The sequence below is a fragment of the Myotis myotis genome, unplaced genomic scaffold (assembly GCF_014108235.1).
Source record: "Myotis myotis isolate mMyoMyo1 unplaced genomic scaffold, mMyoMyo1.p scaffold_m19_p_8, whole genome shotgun sequence".
NCBI lineage: Eukaryota > Metazoa > Chordata > Mammalia > Chiroptera > Vespertilionidae > Myotis > Myotis myotis.
Window position 1 is genome coordinate 33,110,006 of NW_023416390.1, and position 18,900 is coordinate 33,128,905.

The 18,900-nt window shown below is 50.1% G+C and overlaps 1 protein-coding gene across 1 annotated transcript; it reads right to left on the reverse strand.

Annotated features, from left to right (window-relative positions):
- Positions 1–11,328: 11,328 nt before the first annotated feature.
- ARL4C (ADP ribosylation factor like GTPase 4C) lies at positions 11,329–15,322 on the reverse strand. The gene is made up of 2 exons (XM_036319908.1): positions 13,786–15,322; positions 11,329–13,616 (listed from the first exon to the last, which is right to left on the reverse strand). Exon 1 carries the CDS (start codon positions 14,780–14,782, stop codon positions 14,204–14,206), a length of 579 nt encoding a protein of 192 aa, XP_036175801.1. The 5' UTR covers positions 14,783–15,322; the 3' UTR covers positions 11,329–13,616; positions 13,786–14,203.
- Between the last annotated feature and the right edge of the window lie 3,578 nt (positions 15,323–18,900).

Sequence of the window (18,900 nt, forward strand, 5' to 3'; positions counted from 1 at the left end):
TGGCTGCAGGAATGGGTGGCATGTCCTCCTGCGGGAAATAACCACTCTTGATGTCTGTGCTCCCCAGGAGCTGAGGGAACCCCAACTCTGCCCATGGCCCCGTTGGTCCCCTGGCTTCCTGCCCTTGTGTGGTGGGAGGTTTGGTTCTGCTTCCTCTCACCCCTCCCTCCTATGGATTCGCTCCACCGCCAGCACAGCTGTTTGGAGGCCAACACTGAAAATGAATGCACGTCCTGCACTAGGTCACCGTGAGGCACAGCGGCAACCCCTGACCCCCAGCCGCTGCAGGAGAGACGGGCACAGGGCCACAGGTTCTGACTCCAAGCGATGGTCTCTGTGGTTAGCGGAATGAGACAAAGTCAAGTGCGCATAGAAACTAGTGGTGCTGTAGGGAATGTGCAGACCAGGGGTTGATGATGAAGCTCTTTGGGGGACATAGTCGCTAATACCCTTTCATGATTCTGAACTTCATCTGAGTGCAGTGAAATGCATTCAGGGCAAACTCTTTGCCAAGCTGTGAGGAAAGCATGGAGGATACAAAGACAAAAGAGACTGTCACTGAGGGGCCACAGACTAGAGGGAAGAGAGGCACAGGCAGAGAATCTGGTGAGAGGTGGTCCGGCACCCAGTGGGCTCCCGGAGGGGGCTGCACTGAGGCTCTCTGCCTTGGCTCCTCGCCTACAAAGGCGTGGCTTCAGGAAAGACCGCCTCAGCCCTGGAGCCGATTCCTGTGCCCAAAGTAGATGTTGAAGAAACTCAGCTTAAACATGGCATTTACCTGAGACAGTTCACAATGACTTGGGAGAGAATATGCATCTTTTAATGTGAATTTTTGACTCCTAGATTCTAAGTGTCCTCAGACTTACTAGAACATAGAGTCTGCAAGTTGTGCTCAAAACAGATTAGTTGCAGACGTGAGGCTCTGAAGGTTGGCTGTAGTAAAGTAATGATAGGGAACAGTTAAAACCGGTCGGTCGGCTCATAAATATTTTACTTGCTCGGCTCAGCAAGCTGCGGGTAGACACTTGCCCGAAGAAGTAAGTATTGATTGCATTCTAGTCTGGAAGCAGGACACATAACTGATGGTTTAAAGGTTGAGGAATGCTGTGCTACCCTTGATGATAGAAGTGACAGGGGTCACAACATCAGAGGGCACGCTCCTTTTATTTCAAAACCTGAAGGTAAGCAGGGTTGCCGTAGAGGTCAGTTAGAATCCAAGGTCATGTGGACAGACTCGGCACAAGTTGGAGAGTCTGGCAGGTGAGTCTCCATGACTACACAAGAGCACAGAACCGTGGAGATGGAGGGTTCCTGGGGCTACTCCAGTCCACCTTCATCCTAAGATGTGCGCCATCCTCTAATACCCAACTTACGATCATCCACACGTGAACGAGTCCATTTTGAATGTTTATTTGTGTACGGGACAGCAGAATGCAAGCTCTGAACAACTCAGCTCAGGACGAGACCTCTCGGTCCAGGGACCTTGGCACACCCCTCCCCTGAGATAACCAGCTCACAGGAAAGTGGTTGCTGTGAGGGTCATAGTGACCCAGCCTGTGAAAACCAGTGTCCCTTGTAGGATATAAATCCAGGCGACTTCAGGACGAACAATGAAGTCATGAGTCTGGAGGAAAATGTCCCATCTTTTAGGTCTCCTTTTGGTTTGGGTTTCACAATATTATAGGTTTGAGGAGGAAACCTGGGGTGGAGTCCACACAGCACCTGATGGTCTGAGCTTCACCAGGCTGCTGGGTGCTTGGTGGGGAGGAATCTATCCTGGCGTACTGGTGCATTGACACGCACAGGGAATTGGACCAAACAAGGCCAAGTGTGGCCAGGTATGGGCGACCTGTGCCTCCTAGGTAATCTGGGGCCTGAGTCTCAGCCGAGCACTTCTAACATTTTTGTTGTTTTCATTGGGTGTACCAGGAGCCAGAGGAACCCTTCTCTTAAGGAGTCTTAAACTCTGAAGGGCATCCCTTTTCACCTCGGTGAGCACGTGTGACCAGGATGGGAGAGACTGAGAAGCTGATTTTGTAGTAACAGAGGCCACGGATCATGGTGAGTTCCTGAAAAGAACAAGTTCAAATGAAAGGAAGATCAGTCCTTTTGAAAGCTGGCCCTCACACAAAATCTTTCTGGTGCTCTCAATTACAGAAAGAAAATAAACCATCTTCACCTTTTCTGTAAAAAATACCACCACCAGCAGCCCTGGGCATCAGGTCCTGAGTGCGGGACAGGGTATCCGGGTTCTCCTACTGGAGGCTCCCAGGGCCCCAAATCCTCAGCCTCACGGACCCGGTGGTCGTTGGTTAAGAGGGTGGCCTGCAGGGTCCATGCTCAACATTCGAATATGACAGAAGAACCAAATTCAGTCACGATCACACGGCACCTTCTTCACACACACGCTCCTTCTGTCAGGACGCTCCCCTAATGCCTCACCTCGTAATGACACTTAAGTGGATTCCATTTGAGAAACTCCCAATAATATAATAAAGTCCATTCCGCTCTGATTTCAATGAGTAAGTGAGCAGGACTGGAGCCGGCACACCAAGGCATAGAGTGTGGGTCCCGCCCACCTCCTGTCCTGGGGGCTCAGCTACTTTGGGAATAAAGCTTCTTGACAAAAGTCTCAGGTGGGCCACGTGTCTGACACCCGGAGGGTTCGGGCAGCCTGCCTGTTTCCCTCTACTCGGGGCAATGTTCTCTTCAAATGGGGGTGCTCTGTGTTGGGTTCCTGAAAACCCAAATGAGCACACAGATTAAAGAAGTCTTCTATTCCATTCCAGCAGTGTGCTGTTCCCCAGGCAGAGCACACATCGGGGGGGGGGGGGTGTGTGATGCCCTGCCAGACACTGCCAGGTGGGGGTTACTGGCTGAACCACATGAGGGTCACAGGATGGGAGACACTCATACAGAACACACATGGGCCACATGGTGTCCCCAGCCTATGAAGCTCAGAGGTCAGTCAATAGTTCAACAGTCCCTTTGGGAGCATGTTGCTTCTCTGTGGCTCCTGTACTGGATTGGGTGGTGGTCCCCTGAAAGATATATCCCCCCTCTCCCAGGCCTGTGAATGTGACCTTATTTGGGAAAAGGGTCTTTGTTGTGATTAAGGGTCTTGGATGAGATCATTCTGATCAGGGTGGGCTCTAAATGCCAGGACAAGCGTCCTTAGAAGGGAAGGGAGGGGAGAAGGCACACGGAGAAGGCCAGGGGAAGACAGGGCACAGGTGGGAGTGATGCGCCCACAAGCCAAGGACACCAAGAGTTGCCAGCAGCCCCCAGAAGCTGGGAGAGGCAGGGAGAAGATCCTCTCTCAGAGCTCCAGAGGAACCAATCTCACAACATCTCGAATTCACACTTTTGGCCTCCAGCACGGTGGGAGAACGAATTCCCATGTTTTAAGCCACCCTGTTTGTGGTAATTTGTTATGGCAGCCACAGGAAGCCAGCACACCTCCCAACGCAAGCTTCACTGCCCACTCCCATCCAGAGCTCCCTTTCATCTTAGCCTCGTTTGCAGCCAGGGTATAATTATATACTCCTGCCAGCGAAACTTAAGATTTAAATAAACTTGGTGCTCACCTGATCCTGACCTTTGAGAAGCATTGCCCTTGATGTCGAAAGAGCATGAGTCCCTGGAAGGACCTGGGTGCCAATGGGCAGGTGTATTTTGTTTTAAAGAGTAAGATGTAGGAGACATTGAACAGGACCCCTGAGAACAAACCTCTAAACACAGGAGGGATTTTACATGTGCAGGCTCACTGTCCCCACTTTCCTGTTAACCAGCTGGGTGTCATGGTGGGGTTCCTGTGATGGTGGGAGTGTGGCATGAATGCCCAGCTTTGCTGGGTCAGTGGACAAGCTCTGGAGCCTCAGTGTGACAGGACAGAGGTCTCTGTCCAGCTCATGCTGAGACCAGTGCTGGCAGAGCAGCTGGGCTCTCCTGGCAGAGGCGACTCAGGCCCAGGCTGCTCCACCAGGAACCTCCTTGGAATCATTGGGCTCAGTCGGCCAAGGAGAACGAGAGTGTGGAGAAGGGTCATGCTCTTGGAACTGGCGCATTTGCACTCAGGTTACACTGGGGAGTTTCAGTGGCACGGCCCAATGTCAGTTCTCACACACGAGGGTGCAGGGCTCAGAGCAATTCCTTCTCAATGGGAAGAGAAGGAACAGGAGGGTGGGTGGTAGGAAGTGGGAGTAGGCATGGGCTTTGGCCACTCTTGAAAGTTGCGTCACCCACCATACAGCCAACAGCTGTCCCGAGGCTAGCCAAGTACCTATTGTACTGTTCTGTAAATTATATGGATCCTCTTGGAACCCAGGAAGATCATGACTACTAAGGGATGTCCTGGAAATGTGATGGATTGAGTCTCAGGCCCCACAGTAAGTCTCCTGCGTACCTGGGGCCACACTAGCAACCAGCTGGTATTGCTATGTACCACTCAGCACCATGTGCTGGCAGAGGCCATGGCAGCATCCACTCCATGGAGGCAGCTCTGTGCATTTTCCGGGTCCTCTCCTGGCACAAGCATGCATTTCCCTGTGTGCTGCTCACCAGCTACACTGGATCCAGCAGCCATGAGTGCATGTTGTGTATTACAGCCCACCTCCTGGGATGCTGAGACCATGGCTTCTGTCCTTGTTGCTAAATGCAGTTCACAGACCAGCACCCTCAGCGTCACCAGGGAGCTGGTTGAAATGCAGACGTCTGGGCCCCTCCTTGACCCAATAAGTAAGATTTTGCATTTTGGCAGGTCCCTGGGGAGTCCTATGCAAATCACAGTGTGAGAAGCAAGTGACCTGGAGAACTGTTCATTCCAGAGCACATTGACAAGGTGGTGGGTTAATGCCTAACTGGAATATCTGTCATCATCTTAAAGGGGAACCAGGCAGACAAGAGCCCAATGACCTTGGGAGGATGGAGAGACAGCAGCCTATGAACACGGTGAGGAAGAGCAGCTCACAAACTCCAGGGTCAGAATCCTTTCCACAGGCTCTTGAGTCCTTGAATGAATGAGAATTGGAACTGGTCCCTCCTATGAGTATCAATGTGTCAAATGTACTTACGTGTGGATATTCAAACACTTAAATTTGAACAAAAGCCTAAAATTAGGATGAGGGCCCTGAGTTTATTGTCAGACTGGTGGCAAAGCAGTAAACAGCGATGCTGAAATGCTGTTCTGGAAGCAATCCATATTCCTGGGGGGTGAAAAGCAAAGATCTGAAAAATGGAAGAAGGAATAGGAGGACATACTCAACAGCATCAGGCCGGTTCTTGTTCAACTCTGGGTTTACCAATGGAAACCTCAAATGTGCTGTCGTACCCACGAGCCCAGCGGTGGCAGTTGAAGGAGGTAAAAGCAGCTCAAATGTCGTCCCATTAATAACCCAGTTAATATGCTTGGGATGCTGTTTTCCTGGACTGTTCAAGTCTAGCAGTACAAGAAGAGTGCTCTGCTGGGTACAAAAGGTAAATGGCTCCACTTTATCATTTTATCAGCTGAATAGAAACCAGTGTGCTAATAAGTATCTTTGAGAATGACTCCAACTACCTATTAGATAAGCTATTAATTTAGGGGTTTTGATTTGCAACTTTAAAAACTGAGATATGCTTCTTATTGGTTTTAAAGTGGACAATTCAGTGGTTTTAGTATATTTGCAGTGTTGTGTAACCATTGCCGTTATCTAATTTCAAAACATTTCATCACCTAAGACCAGCCGTGAGCAAACTACGGCCCGCGGGCCGGATCCGGCCTGTTTGAAATGAATAAAACTAAAAAAAAAAAAAAAAAAAGACTGTACCCTTTTATGTAATGATGTTTACTTTGAATTTATATTAGTTCACACAAACACTCCATCCATGCTTTTGTTCCGGCCCTCCAGTCCAGTTTAAGAACCCATTGTGGCCCTCGAGTCAAAAAGTTTGCCTACCCCTGCCCAAGACTAACCCCATATCCATTGGCAGTCACTCCTGTGCCCCCGCCCCCTGCCAACCACTAATCTACTTTCTGTCTTTATGGGTTTGCTTATTCTGGTTTTCCCACAGGAACAGAACCATATGATCCATGGCCTTTTGTGTCTGGCTTCTTTCACTTAGCACAATATTTACAAGGTTCATCTACATTGTAGCATGAGTCAGTACCATGGCCAGTGTCTTCCTGGGGATTCTTGCTTGCATGCTTTCTTGGCTGACCTGCCACCCCCCTATATCCCCCCCACACCCCACCCCTGCATTTAGAACCACTGTCTTGGAGGGACCAGAGTAATGTTGCTCAGGCCAGGGCTTTCTGGGGCCCAAGTGTGGTGCAAAGCCAATGTCTGACAGCTCCAGAGGAACCAATGGCTTCAACAGGCATTCAGAGCTTAGTAGCATGGCACCACTGGGAACTTACAAGAAAAAGCAGGCCCTCAGAACACCAGAGCCCCACCAAATCAGGCCGTGTGATGTACAGGCCTCCAGGTAAGTGGTGTGCATGTTAGATTTGAGAGGCATTGGTTTGCAGAGCCCTCCTGCCATCTTTCTGAGCTGCAGATGTGGGGCACTGTACTGATTATGAGCTCGAAATCCAGACCACCTACCACGTGCCAGGCCCTGGCTCTGGGCTCTGCGGGGCTGTGCAGGGTTACCTCAGGATCTGAGCACAGGTCTTGCAGTCAGACCTCCAAGACTCACACCTTCACTGTGCTTGGTGGCTCTGAGACCCAGCATCTCTAAGCTTGTTTTTGCATCTGTGAAGTGAAGGTAATGATTAAAAATAATCCCTGTCCCATAATGTTCACTGCGGTGTATAGACAGGGTATCTGGCTGATGCATTTAGTTCAGTGCTTGGCACGCCATAGGTGGTCAGCAATTATTAGTGTGATCATCTCTCTATCTACCTATGTACCTATCTGTCTGTTGAAGTGCAGGCAGGATGGACATGCCTACCTCATAGCCTTTCAGAGAGGATTAAATAAAACGACTTGTAAAGTGCAATCATGAGTTCGCCATTAGAAGAATGAGAATTCTTTCTGCAAATGACAGAAATAAGGAGGCTTATTTTCCCCAAAGTCGCCTCCATGGAAACACCCACCAAGGTTTTATGTCCTCCTCAGACTCTCACAGGGAGAGATGTTTGCCTTTGCTAAGTCTTCTTTGGTTCACTCCTTGTGAGTTGGAAGTGTTCTTGTGAGTGAAGATAGAGAGGGAGCAGCAGAGTGGGACTTGTCCATAACTAGAGAAGTGGAACATGCCTGCAAGTGAGAGTGGGCATCGCAGAGAGCAAGGGCACCATCCACGCGGGACAGGCAGCCTCTACGAGGGTCCAGACCTGCCTGGCTGGTTGCACAGTCCTTCCTCATCTTTGGAATCACCGGAAGGACAGGCGGGGCAGGGACTGTCAGCCTCTCTGTGTATACAGGGCATCTAGGTTAAGCAAGGCTAGAGGGTCAGTCAAGATTTCACCCCAAGGCAGGCACCCCCCACCCCACCCACTGCTACCTACTGAGATGTATAAGGGTCCTGTACCAGAGGGGCATTGCCCAAGCATACGATTTTCTTGAAAAGAAAGTCGGAAATAAAATGCTTCAAGGACAGAAGCTGGTGCAGAGGGATTGAGTTAGACACTAGAATGTGTTCCCCAAGGAGGACTTGGGGCCAGCCATTTTGGCCATCGTGCTGATCCTACCTGCCCAAAGGACTAGGACACAGACAACTCTGCAAGGGATCAGGGCAGGAGGGGGAAATGGATGAGGCGAGGCACAGCGCTTGGGGACAGGCCTGTCCACAAGCTGAGTTCTCAGGAGGGAGGGGCTGAGAAAAGGCGGGCCCCTGTCAGGAGGGTGGTGCTGCCCATTGGGGACACAGTTTCCTTCTGCTTCTGCCTGGATTCTGGGCCCCACCTTCCTTCTACTGCAGAGCCTCCCTCTCTGTGAGCAGCAGGCTGGGGGTACTCGGAGCTCAGCCTCTGGCTTTACCAGGCTTCACCTGGGCTCTACCCTAACAGTGACTGACCCCAGAGGAGGTAATCTAATCCTCTCACCTCAATTTCTCCTCATCTGCCAGTACACAAGCATCCATTGATTAATTTACTTGATGAATGAATTGATCTCAAGGAAGGAAAAGGAGATTGAGCAGATAAAGCACGTAGTGTGGTGCCTAACACATATTAAGTGTTCACTAAAGGTTAGCAATGGCTGTTATCATAATTTTCCAGGACTAAGTCACAGTAGAAATCTGTAGAACTGTATTTAACATGACTATGTTAATTTAAAATTTTCTTAAAATTGATTTTTAGAGAGGGAAGGAGAGGGAGAGAGAGAGAGAAACACCCATGTGAGAGCAAAACATCGATCAGCTGCCTCCTGCATGCCCCTACCAGGGATGGAGCCCTGACCAGAAATGGAAGTGGCAACCTTTTGATGCACGGGACTATGCCCAACCAACTGAGCCACACCGGCCAGGGTGACTATGTTCATTTTAATTAGTACAGGCAAAGAGATGCTTGTCCTACTGAACCCATGCTTTAACGTTGAACACTGGTATTTCTTTCATGCAGGACTGTCACACCCTGAGAACACACTCACCGTGACAGTCATTAGCAGGAGGTAAGGCCCAGAGTGGCCCATCAGGTCCTTCCCTTCTAAGAAAGCCAGCTCATGCTCTGAAGACTTAGGAGTGGAACCGCAGAGCTCTTCCTTTCTCACTTCTCATGTGGGTGGAGACACAGATGTCACCCTCTCAGAAACCCTCTGTGCAATTTCCTCTCAGAAACTAAAGCAGCCCGTTCCCCATCAGAGGTCATGCAAAACACAGGCATGAAGTGCTCCAGCATCTGGGAAAGTTCTACATGAAACAAGTGTCAGCTGAGCCGGGGAGTGCCAGAAGGAGAAGCTGTTTTAAGGATAAGTGAACATGGATGAAGCATCTATTTCAAGACAGAGGTACCTTGAGAGTGACTGAGATGGAGAATTTGGTTTCTGGCGGGCAAATGCCAAACTGTGGACATCAGGCACGCGTGTGGATGCAGAGGAGGAAAGGGAGAGGTTAGGTGGACAGGCGAGAGCTGTGACATCAGGGAGGGTCAAGATCTGGGCCGAGTTCTCGCCTCACTCTTCACCATGCCAGGCCTGTTATCTTCTGCTCTTGGCACATCATTTGTCCTTCCATGGTGCCACATGAACGTGACATCAGAACAGTCTATGATGTTGGTAACAGGATTGTTCCAAGAGCACAAGCTCTGGAGACAAATGTGAATGCACAGAAACTTACACATGAAGAAGAGCTAACCTTAGAGGGGAAGTTCAGATTGGGGAAAATGTGACAATTGCTTACGACTGCAATTATCCTCCTCGATTGTTAGAGGTCAGAGGGATGGGCCATTTGGGGTTACTTGCCTTAACAAAATGAACAGTATCATCCAATACCAAGCGCCACCTGGCCCCTCAAGGACTGATTTGTTAAACCAAGGTTACATTAAGGTTGCACCAAAAAACAAAGGTTTCAGTTTTTGCTTCTGTTGAGTTCTAGTATTTTTACTCATAAGTAGTTCTGGTGGTTTTTATAAATGGCTTTTCAAGCATTTTTCAGGTTTCAGTTCTTACAAATGGCATCTGTCCCCTTTTGATGTCATCAGGCTCTTAAACATTTGCTTCTATAGTGATATATGTGGATGATGTAGTCAAGCCTTGCTCATGTTATAAGGAAAATCACTAAGCTCCTCAATGTTTTACTAATGTGTGGACATTTCCACGTCCTAGAGAGCCATTGCAATGGCTCATCTCACAACAGTGATCTCAAAAAATAATATGATTTTGTATTTTCATCTTAATCAAAATATTGAATTGCAAATAATCATTTATAGAACGTCCATTTCCATTAAAGTTTACAACCCAAACAAATTGACATGAATTAAGTCATTGCAGTATTTACTGAGTACATACTATGAAAGTTTACAACCCAAACAAATTGACATGAATTAAGTCATTGAAGTATTTACTGAGCACATACTATATGCTCAATTTTATGCTAGGCACCAGCTATCAAAGACATACTCCTTATGGTGGAGAGGCTCACAGCCTAGAGAGATGGGCTGTCAGAGGACTGAGGGATTCACTAGTCTTCAGGCCTCAGTTGAGCATCTAATTCGGCCCCTCACAGCTGCAGATGAGAAGACCTCGCCCAGGATGATCAGATTCTAGAGCTGCTTGTTTGACTCCACTCTGGCCTGGACCTGGAGTCAGCAGCTCAGGGTTTAGCAGGATGAGGACACCAAACAGGTATGAATAAAGAAAAATTGCAGTGACCTCATTGAAAGGCCTGTAGTACAGTTATCATGCATTCTACATATCGTTAGCAGCCCGTAACAACCAAAGCTACTTAGCAAGTACCTGCTCTGCGCCAGGTACTTGATCATCACTTCACATTCATTATTGTCCCATCCTCCCAACAATCCTCACAATTCCATTTTACAGAAGGGGAAACTGAGCTCAAGACTTCAGCAAAATCACCAGTCAGAATTTGAGGCTAGATCTTTTTAGCTCCAGAGGGAAGACACAACCATTACTTAGTTTTGTGGCCTGATACCCACCTCCACCAGCTACACATTGAATCTTCAGAGGTCCTACTGCTTCTCACCCAATCTCGCTCTCTTTAGAAAGTGGCCCTTTCCCAAGGGCATGGGTTGATCATGCTGGTCTTAGTGCACCTGCCATTTAGGAGTACTCAGGTTCTTCTAAGGCAGCGGTTCTCAACCTGTGGGTCGCGACCCCTTTGGCAGTCGAACGACCCTTTCACAGGGGTCGCCTAAGACCATCCTGCATATCAGATATGTACATTACAATTCATAACAGTAGCAACATTACAGTTATGAAGTAGCAACGAAAATAATTTTATGGTTGGGTCACAACATGAGGAACTGTATTTAAAGGACCAGAAGGTTGAGAACCACTGAATCTAAGGGTTCAAGAGTGGAAGTCAACCCGGTTATCTGCAGGGAGGCAGCTCCCTGAGCAGCTTTATAATGACTAACAGTGTTACGTTAGCACATTGGTATTCCTAATTTTCCATAACCAGGTATTTTTGAAATAATTAACCACCAGGACATTTACAATAACTGGGAGACCAGGGATGGGCTAGGCATTGAGGCCATTTTCCTAAAGGATTTGTGAGGATCACTGACAGGCACCTCTAAATCCACCTCTAAGGGTGGAACAGACACTCAAACCAAACAAGCAGAGACGATAGATTCAGCCCCAGAACCAACCACCTCCAGACCCGTCCCTCCCGTCAGCCAAGGAGGCCTAGAGTATAGACAGCAGAAATCATCCACAGACTTCCCCAAACTTTTGCTTGTATAAATAATTTATTTCTGTTCACAGCATCATATAGGCATATAAAAGGGAGCGGGGACAGAAGAGGAAGGATGGATCAAGACAGAATTGTAGCAGTAGAAATGAAAACAGCCAGGAGACACAGTCCCAACACCATGACAGAGAATGGGGGAAGAGAATTGTTCTGAAACAAAGCTGGCCTCCCTATATCTGTGAGAAAACGCTTCAAAAGTTCCTGTGGGGAGGCCCACTTCCTCCATGTGGCACCCACTCATTCTCCCAAGGGCAGGAGGCATCCTAAATCACTGACCGCTAGGTCGGAGGGGACCTCTGGGCTGATGCCTCCAAGGTGATATGTTTGTTCAGAGGTGAAATGGGCTATTATTAGGTCAAACATTATAGAAATCAACGGAGACTCTTAACTATTAGTTGAGACACCACAGGGTTTTACTTTACTACACAATTACTAACAGCTGACTGCACCCTTGAAGTGTTGATAGTGCAAGAAAACAAAAATCACTTCGCATCATCTGTAAAGCATGGCAGGATTTGAACAGTGATCTGGAGCCTAAGAATGGTGAGCATGAGAAGGTTACAGTATTTGGCATCTGCAATGTCACAAAATAAATATATTATTCTCTCAATAGTGTGGAACTACCAAAATGTCAAAGTGCTTAAGAAATTGTTGCATGTGAAGAAAATAAAGAAGATGGATTTTTTTTTTTTAATAATTCTATACAGAGTCTTCAATGATGGGACCAGCCCATTTAGAAATCAGTGAATATGCTGTTGATATGTAAACTGAAATCTTGCAGGCTTTTCAACACTGCTTAGCTATATTTTCTCTACTGAGTTTCTACAAAAAGACCACATTGGAGGGGTACCAGATACACCAACAAAGGAGGAAAGAAGTGGGCCTGCTAGGTTCCTTCTGTCAAAATATCACATCTAAGAACTGGGTTTCAAGCAGAAAGTCAGGAATTCCTTCTCTGGTTCGTAAATGAACTTTCTGAGTGCAATGGACAACAGGCATGACTGTATCATTTGACTAACTCACGTGTTCGAGCACGATCATGCCCCATTTCAATAGGCTTCCTTCGCAAATTAACTTATAACGGTGGGGGGAACACATAATTCTACCTGTGAACATGGATTCAAAGAGGAAATAAAAATCGAACAGTAAGCTTAAGTTTCCCTTCCGATACCGTGTCTCAGGGTAAAATAACAGATTTTGCTAACCAAGACTCAGTCCTGATTATAAAAAAATTTCTTTAAATTACCTTATTAAAAATATCTATTCTTTTACTTTATTTTCCAAAGCTTCTTTCAACTACACTGTCAAGTGCCGGGGCACAGGTGACCGTGACGTCACACGCTTGCTTTTTATCTCAAGCACCCACTGTGGTTCGCATTTGCTACGCAGGCCAGTTCCCACAAAGATGAATTAGGAAGAGCCTCATCCTGGTACTTTTCCTTCGCTTTTAAATCCATGCAGCAAGGTCAGCTTTTACAACAAGGTGGGGTTTTATTTTGTGGTGCATGACATGAAATACTCTAATGACACATTTTTAATAAAATTCCTAAACAAGATAGACCTCAATGAACCCAATTAGAAATTTGAACATCTCGCCACTTGCAGCGTAAAGGGATATAAAAGGGCAGAGCAAAGTCTTTTTTTCCTACGGTGAATATTTCTAAGGTGAACATTCATTTGTATAAGTTTTTTTTTTTTTAACATGTCTGAAAACCAAAACCCATCATCAGGCGGTTAGTATGAGACATTCCTTGCAAAAAACCATCTTGCAATTCAGCACACAATCTGCAGCTGGTGAGCTGGTGTGCTCACACAAACCAATCAGTAGGCTAAGAGAACTTAAGATTCCACACATATGGGTCTAGATATTTATATCAATGACATAGTACAGAGGGAGGTCCCTGTGTCCACACACACATCCATCCAGCATTTATATCCAGAGCCTTACCCTTTAAACACCTTTAGCTATCCTGCAAACAGTAAATGCATCATTTGCCACCACCTCCAACAGGTTTCACTGTATTTTATGTTTTTATTGGTCTCTTTGTGTGATAATGACCTACACATGGACAGGTCCAAACCATCTGGATGACGTCTGATTCCAGGTGAAAAGCGGTTCTCAGCAAAACTGGTTCGGTAGCCACCACAAATCACCAGGAGAGGGGCATCTTCGGGGCCGTTCCCTCAGCCAAGGTTGGTGCAGCACCCCATGCCCTGGGGCTGTGTATTGTTCCAGGCAGTCCTCTGATAGCCTAAACCACCATCTCCTTTGGGCCCAGAGCAGGACAAGTGAAATTTCAACAGGGTCCTGCCCTGTGACAAAAAATTATCCAGCTTCCACCGCCCATGGATGCAAGGAGTGATGGTTCCCCCAGCACCTCCCACTGCCAACATGCCCCCCACCCGGGGACACCCAGGGTTCTGGGAGTTGCATACCTCAGGTAACTCACAGGTGAGGGCGGGGCAGCCTGAACTTCTGGCCCTGCTGGAGTAGGAAGGAATCGCTTTTGTTTCTGATATCTGAGCCTTCCCCAGGGGCCAGGAGGGCAGCCGGCAGCCCAGGCACGTCCACTCCCCAGGGCGGCCTCCCACCCCATCAGGGAGCTCAGGCATTCAGACAAAAGGTCCCCTGAGCTGGGGGTGGGAGCAGGTGAAGGGCAGGCTGGCAAGTCAGCCTATACACCCAGGTTAAGTCAATAATCCTGCATCCGGGTGCAGAGATTCCATGTTAAAAATTCGAAGCATCGCTTTGGTTCGCTGTCTTTGTTCGCGGACGCGGGTTCTCGCACATCCATTCATTCCTGCCTGGCTCACTCGCTCACTCCCCCCTCGCTCCCGAGCGCGGCCGGGCACATTACCGCTTCTTCTTCTGCTTGAGGGACTTCCTGCGTTTCAGGATCATCTCATAGAGCTTGTCCATGCCCTCGGTGAGGCCCTCGCCGATGATGGCGCACGCCGGCTGGACGTGGTAGGTGGTGGCCGGGATGAGCTCGTGCAGCGCCAGCTGCTTCTCGATCTCGGCCACCGGCAGCGACTTGGGCAGGTCCTGCTTGTTGGCGATGACCAGCAGCGGCGTGCCCTGGTTCTCGGCGAACTTGGTCACCTTGTGCAGCTCCGTTTTGGCCTCCTCCAGCCGGTCCACGTCCACCGAGTCCACCACGTAGATGATGCCGTCCGTGCAGCGGCTGTAGGATTTCCACAGCGGCCGCAGCTTCTCCTGGCCGCCCACGTCCCAGAAGTGGCAGCTGATGCCCTTGGCGGTGCCGTTGCTCAGCTTGATCTTCTCCGTGTTGAAGCCGATGGTGGGCACCGTGTTCACGAACTCGTTGAACTTGAGCCGGTAGAGCACCGTGGTCTTGCCGGCCGAGTCCAAGCCCAGCATGACGATGTGCAGGGACTGGAAGGCCGAGATGTTGGAGGAGATGTTGCCCATGGCTCCTCGCTGCGGCGCCGGCCACTGCGGCTGCGGCGGGAGGGCGCCGCCCCCCGAGCGGTTAAGGGCCCGCCGCGGCCGGAGGCACCTGAGCTCCGCCCGCCGCCCTTCGCCGCGACCTGCCTGGCCTCCGGGGCGCAGGGCTCGGCGCGCTCAGACGCCGCGGCCCCCAAGCCCGCGCCAGCCCAGCATCGCGTCTCCCTGGAGGGCTTTTGTCTCCTGCAAAGCCGCCTCTGCCGCTGCGACGCGGGATGCTCGCGCCCGAAGCCCTCCTTCGGCCCCGGCTCGCTCTGTGTCTTCCTCGGGCCGCACCCCCACGCTCGGTCGCCGCCCGGCTCTCCGCGGCTGGCTCTCGGGGCTCCGGCAATCGCCTCTGCCCTGGGCGGCGCTGCGGGCCGCTCCCGCTCCCGCTCCCGGGGCGCGCCTCGGAGGCGCAGGCGGGGGCGCGGGCTTCCCCGGGCGTCGCTGCCGCCTCTGTCCCCGCAGTCCCCGCGCTACCGCTGCCGCTGCCGCCGCAACCGCCGCCGCCGCCAGCCTGCAGCGGCGGGAGGCGCCCGGCTCCGCCCCTCGCGGCCCCGCCCCCTGCGGCCCCGCCCCCGCCGCGGCCCCGGGTCGGGGTAGGCTTCTCCGCCCCCGGGCCGTTTTCGCGCCCTTAGGAGCGTTGGGAATCGCCCTCGGGTCCCCCTCCCGTGCCGCGCCCAGACAATGGGCCCGGGAGCTGTCTCTGCCTCCAGGCCCGCTGACGCATCTTATAAAAATAGCTCTGGGCTCCCGGAACTCCCTGCCCCCGCAACCCCGGCCGGCGACTGCCCCGCGGGGCCACAGCCGAAGCGGGGGGCGGCACCACCTGCTTCGGAGAGCGGGCTCGGGGTTCCCGCTCTGCAGGCGCAGCCGCTGCCCGGAATCCGAAGTGAGGCAGCGGAGGGCAGCGTCCGCCCAGGGAGTGGGGAGCGCCCTGGGGTGGGGTGAGAGTGCCCCCTGGGGAATTAGGGCGGTAGGGTCAGGTCTCCAGCCCCCAGGAGAAGGGAAAGGAGGGCGCTGGCTTCAGTGAACCACCAGCCTGCACCCCGAGCGCGCCGCTGTCTCCAGCCTGGGCACGTTTCCACTCGGACGCCCTTTGTCCGGGACCCTGGTCTTCCCCAAGCCCTGGCTCGCTTTCCTTCCTGAGCTCCAGGGGGCTCCATCAGGCCACCGCGCACGGGAGGCCCCAGTCTGTGCCTAGGATGCCCGGAGGCCCAGCTTTTCCTGCCTGGCGGCAGGGCTGCGTGCAGGGGTCCAGCATTTGCACCATAGGCTGTGGTGGAGGTGGGGAGGTAGGTGGGGAGATAGGACACTTGATCTCCAGATAACGCAGACAACTCATCATTCCAGACAGCCTCTTGGCTGCCTTATTTTGTTCCCACCAACTATGCTGACATCCCAGGTCCAACGTTAACATCCCACCCTACTTTGAGAACTGAGAAGCACCTGCCCACAGGGGAACCGTTCTTCCTGCACCTGGGGATTTAGACGCACTCAGCGGCTGAAACAAAGTAGGTCCATAGTTTGGAGTCCGTGGCACCAGAGGTTACAAACACCAATGTGGTTCCCTGGCTTCCATCGCTCCAATTCAGCGGTTTTATTCCGATTTGGGAACACCTAACACATGCACATTCTCTCTGGATGCAGAGGAACCAGTGCGTTATGGGGAACACACAGACTTGAGGGAGGAGAGGCTGCCAGCAGGGGGGACGGTCACATCAGCTCAATTCCCACTTATGAGCAGGGTTGAAAACGATAACCATTTAGGAGTAAACCCCCACATTTTATAGGCATGCTTTCCTTTACCACCTTCCTTCACAAGCCACGATAAGATATATGATGATAAGATAAATGGCTTTGTTGGTACTGAAACATGTGAGGAGACCACAGCTGTAGAAAACAGGACAAGCCATCCTGTCTTTGGAATTCCTGTGGGGGCAGCAGCCATTGCAGTCCTCTGCCCTCCAGAGTGGGTGCAGGGACGGGGAATGTAATGTCAGGGCTGGAAATGGACTTGAGGATTATTCTGTCCAACCAGCCAGAGGAGGAAACCACGGGCCAGCGCTGCTCTTCACTTTGCCAGGGTGGAACCTAGGTGCAGAGGCCTGCCCCCAGCCCAGTGGTATTGGTGCCGAGGGCTGAGGGCCTGCCTGCTCTCTCTCTCACTTCACCCACACTCTAGGTCAGGGGTGGGCAACCTTTTTGTGAGTGCGTGCCTAAACCAGCAAAATCTCTGACTCAAAATTCTTCTGCGTGCCAACCCTAATTTTTTGAGAACATATTACGCCTACTTGATATCTCTTAAGGTGTACGTATGTGAAGAGCCTTGAAGAAATAATAAAATTCATTCGAGGGACAAAAACACAGTATATGATGATGAAGAATACATTTATTTTTTAATGTATACATGTACACTGATAGTCCGACAGAAAACTTTATGACTCCGTTTGATATTATCAGTGGGACTTTTGCTGCTGCAGCACTGATGACAGAGATTTTACATCAGGTTTATATATCGTGACCTTCAGAGATATGCACGAGCTACTACTTTCATCCGTCAGGCTACTCCTATTACGAGACTTCACAAAATTCATCACTGAGAACAAAGATTCACAAGCGTATGTGGATGAAACCAAAACACTGGTCGGATCAAGGAAGGCAGGGAGAGTTAAGGCAGAGGCATAGAAATTGCTCTGCCCCTCTCTCATCAATGCATGTCTATGGTCTTTAAGATAACTTGTTATGTAAAATTATTTATTTATCTAAGATGCACCTACACTGAATTTATCTGAAAAATAAAAAAGTTGATATTAAGAAAAAAATTGTAAATGGGAGATTGTAAGAGAGGGTTTCGCGTGCCAGCAAAAGTTACTGGCGTGCCATGGTTGGCACACGTGCCAGGGGTTGCCCACCCATTCTCTAGGTTAATTTAATGGGAAGTGAAGTTGTGAGCAACCTGAATTAAGTGGCAAAAGACAGAAATTCAACTCCAAATGCATTGGACAAGCATGCAAGCATATTCACTGGCAGATTTGAAAAGTTCATGATTCAGGCATGGCTGGATCCAGGAGCTCAAACGAAGTCTTTAGACCAGACGTCTCTTCATTTCTTCTGTTGCCCTCCGCATTGATTTGTTTTCCTACTGGCATCCCTGGACTCACATCCTCAGTTTATATCCTAGAGAAAAAAGTCCTATCTCTTTCCCATTAACTGTGACAAAAGCCAGAGGACCCATCCCTTTGGCCTTCCTGGCCCACCCCTGGATCAAGCATTACTGTCCAGAAGGATGGAGCACACGGATAGGTGTGGCCCAGGGACACGGACTGGGGAAGGGTGGTTCCCAAAGAAGAATCAGGCACCTGTCCCCAAAAGGCAAATGGTTGTGAGCAAGCAAAAAGAAATGTCGGTGTAATTTATAATGAGGTCATTTTGGTTATTGGGAACTGTGGAAGACAGAATTTTGTGTTTTTGTAGTGATTTTGTTTGCTTTCTTCAAGGCCTGCCCCATTGATAGCACCTCCTCATTAGACCGGTTCTCCTTCCTCTTTCGTCTGTGCCCCAGGCAGGGCCACTGCTGGGTGGTAGTCCGAGATGGGACTTTGATGAGTAGCCTGGAACCTGGGCATTTGGAAAGGCACAGATCAGACAGGGACCCTTTTGGCCTGGCTCCCACAAATGATCTTAACATAGGGCTCCTTTCCCTCACTTGCCTCCATCTCCGGTCAGGTCTTGTTTTTGTTTTAAGGGTCGTAGGAGGGAAACGTTTTAGTAAAACACTCGACATGTTTTCCTGGTGCTGTATTAACGACTGCCAACAGTGGTTTTCACTGCAGCTCCCACATTTGGCTCCCCCGCCGTGGGGTTTAGCAATCCAAGCGCTACCTATTGTCCAGTAGAAAAAGCAGAGTCACAGACATTAATAGAGCCTCCCAGAGCAGAGCCATTCAACAGCAACTCACCGTAACTGAATGGCAACCACTCCGCATTCTAATTTCACTCACCAGGTGATGCGTTGGTTTTACAGTTGATAATTTAACTTACTCGTATTTCCCATAAAAATGTCATTCGGCTCAGTCAGCCTTCAAATATGAATTGCA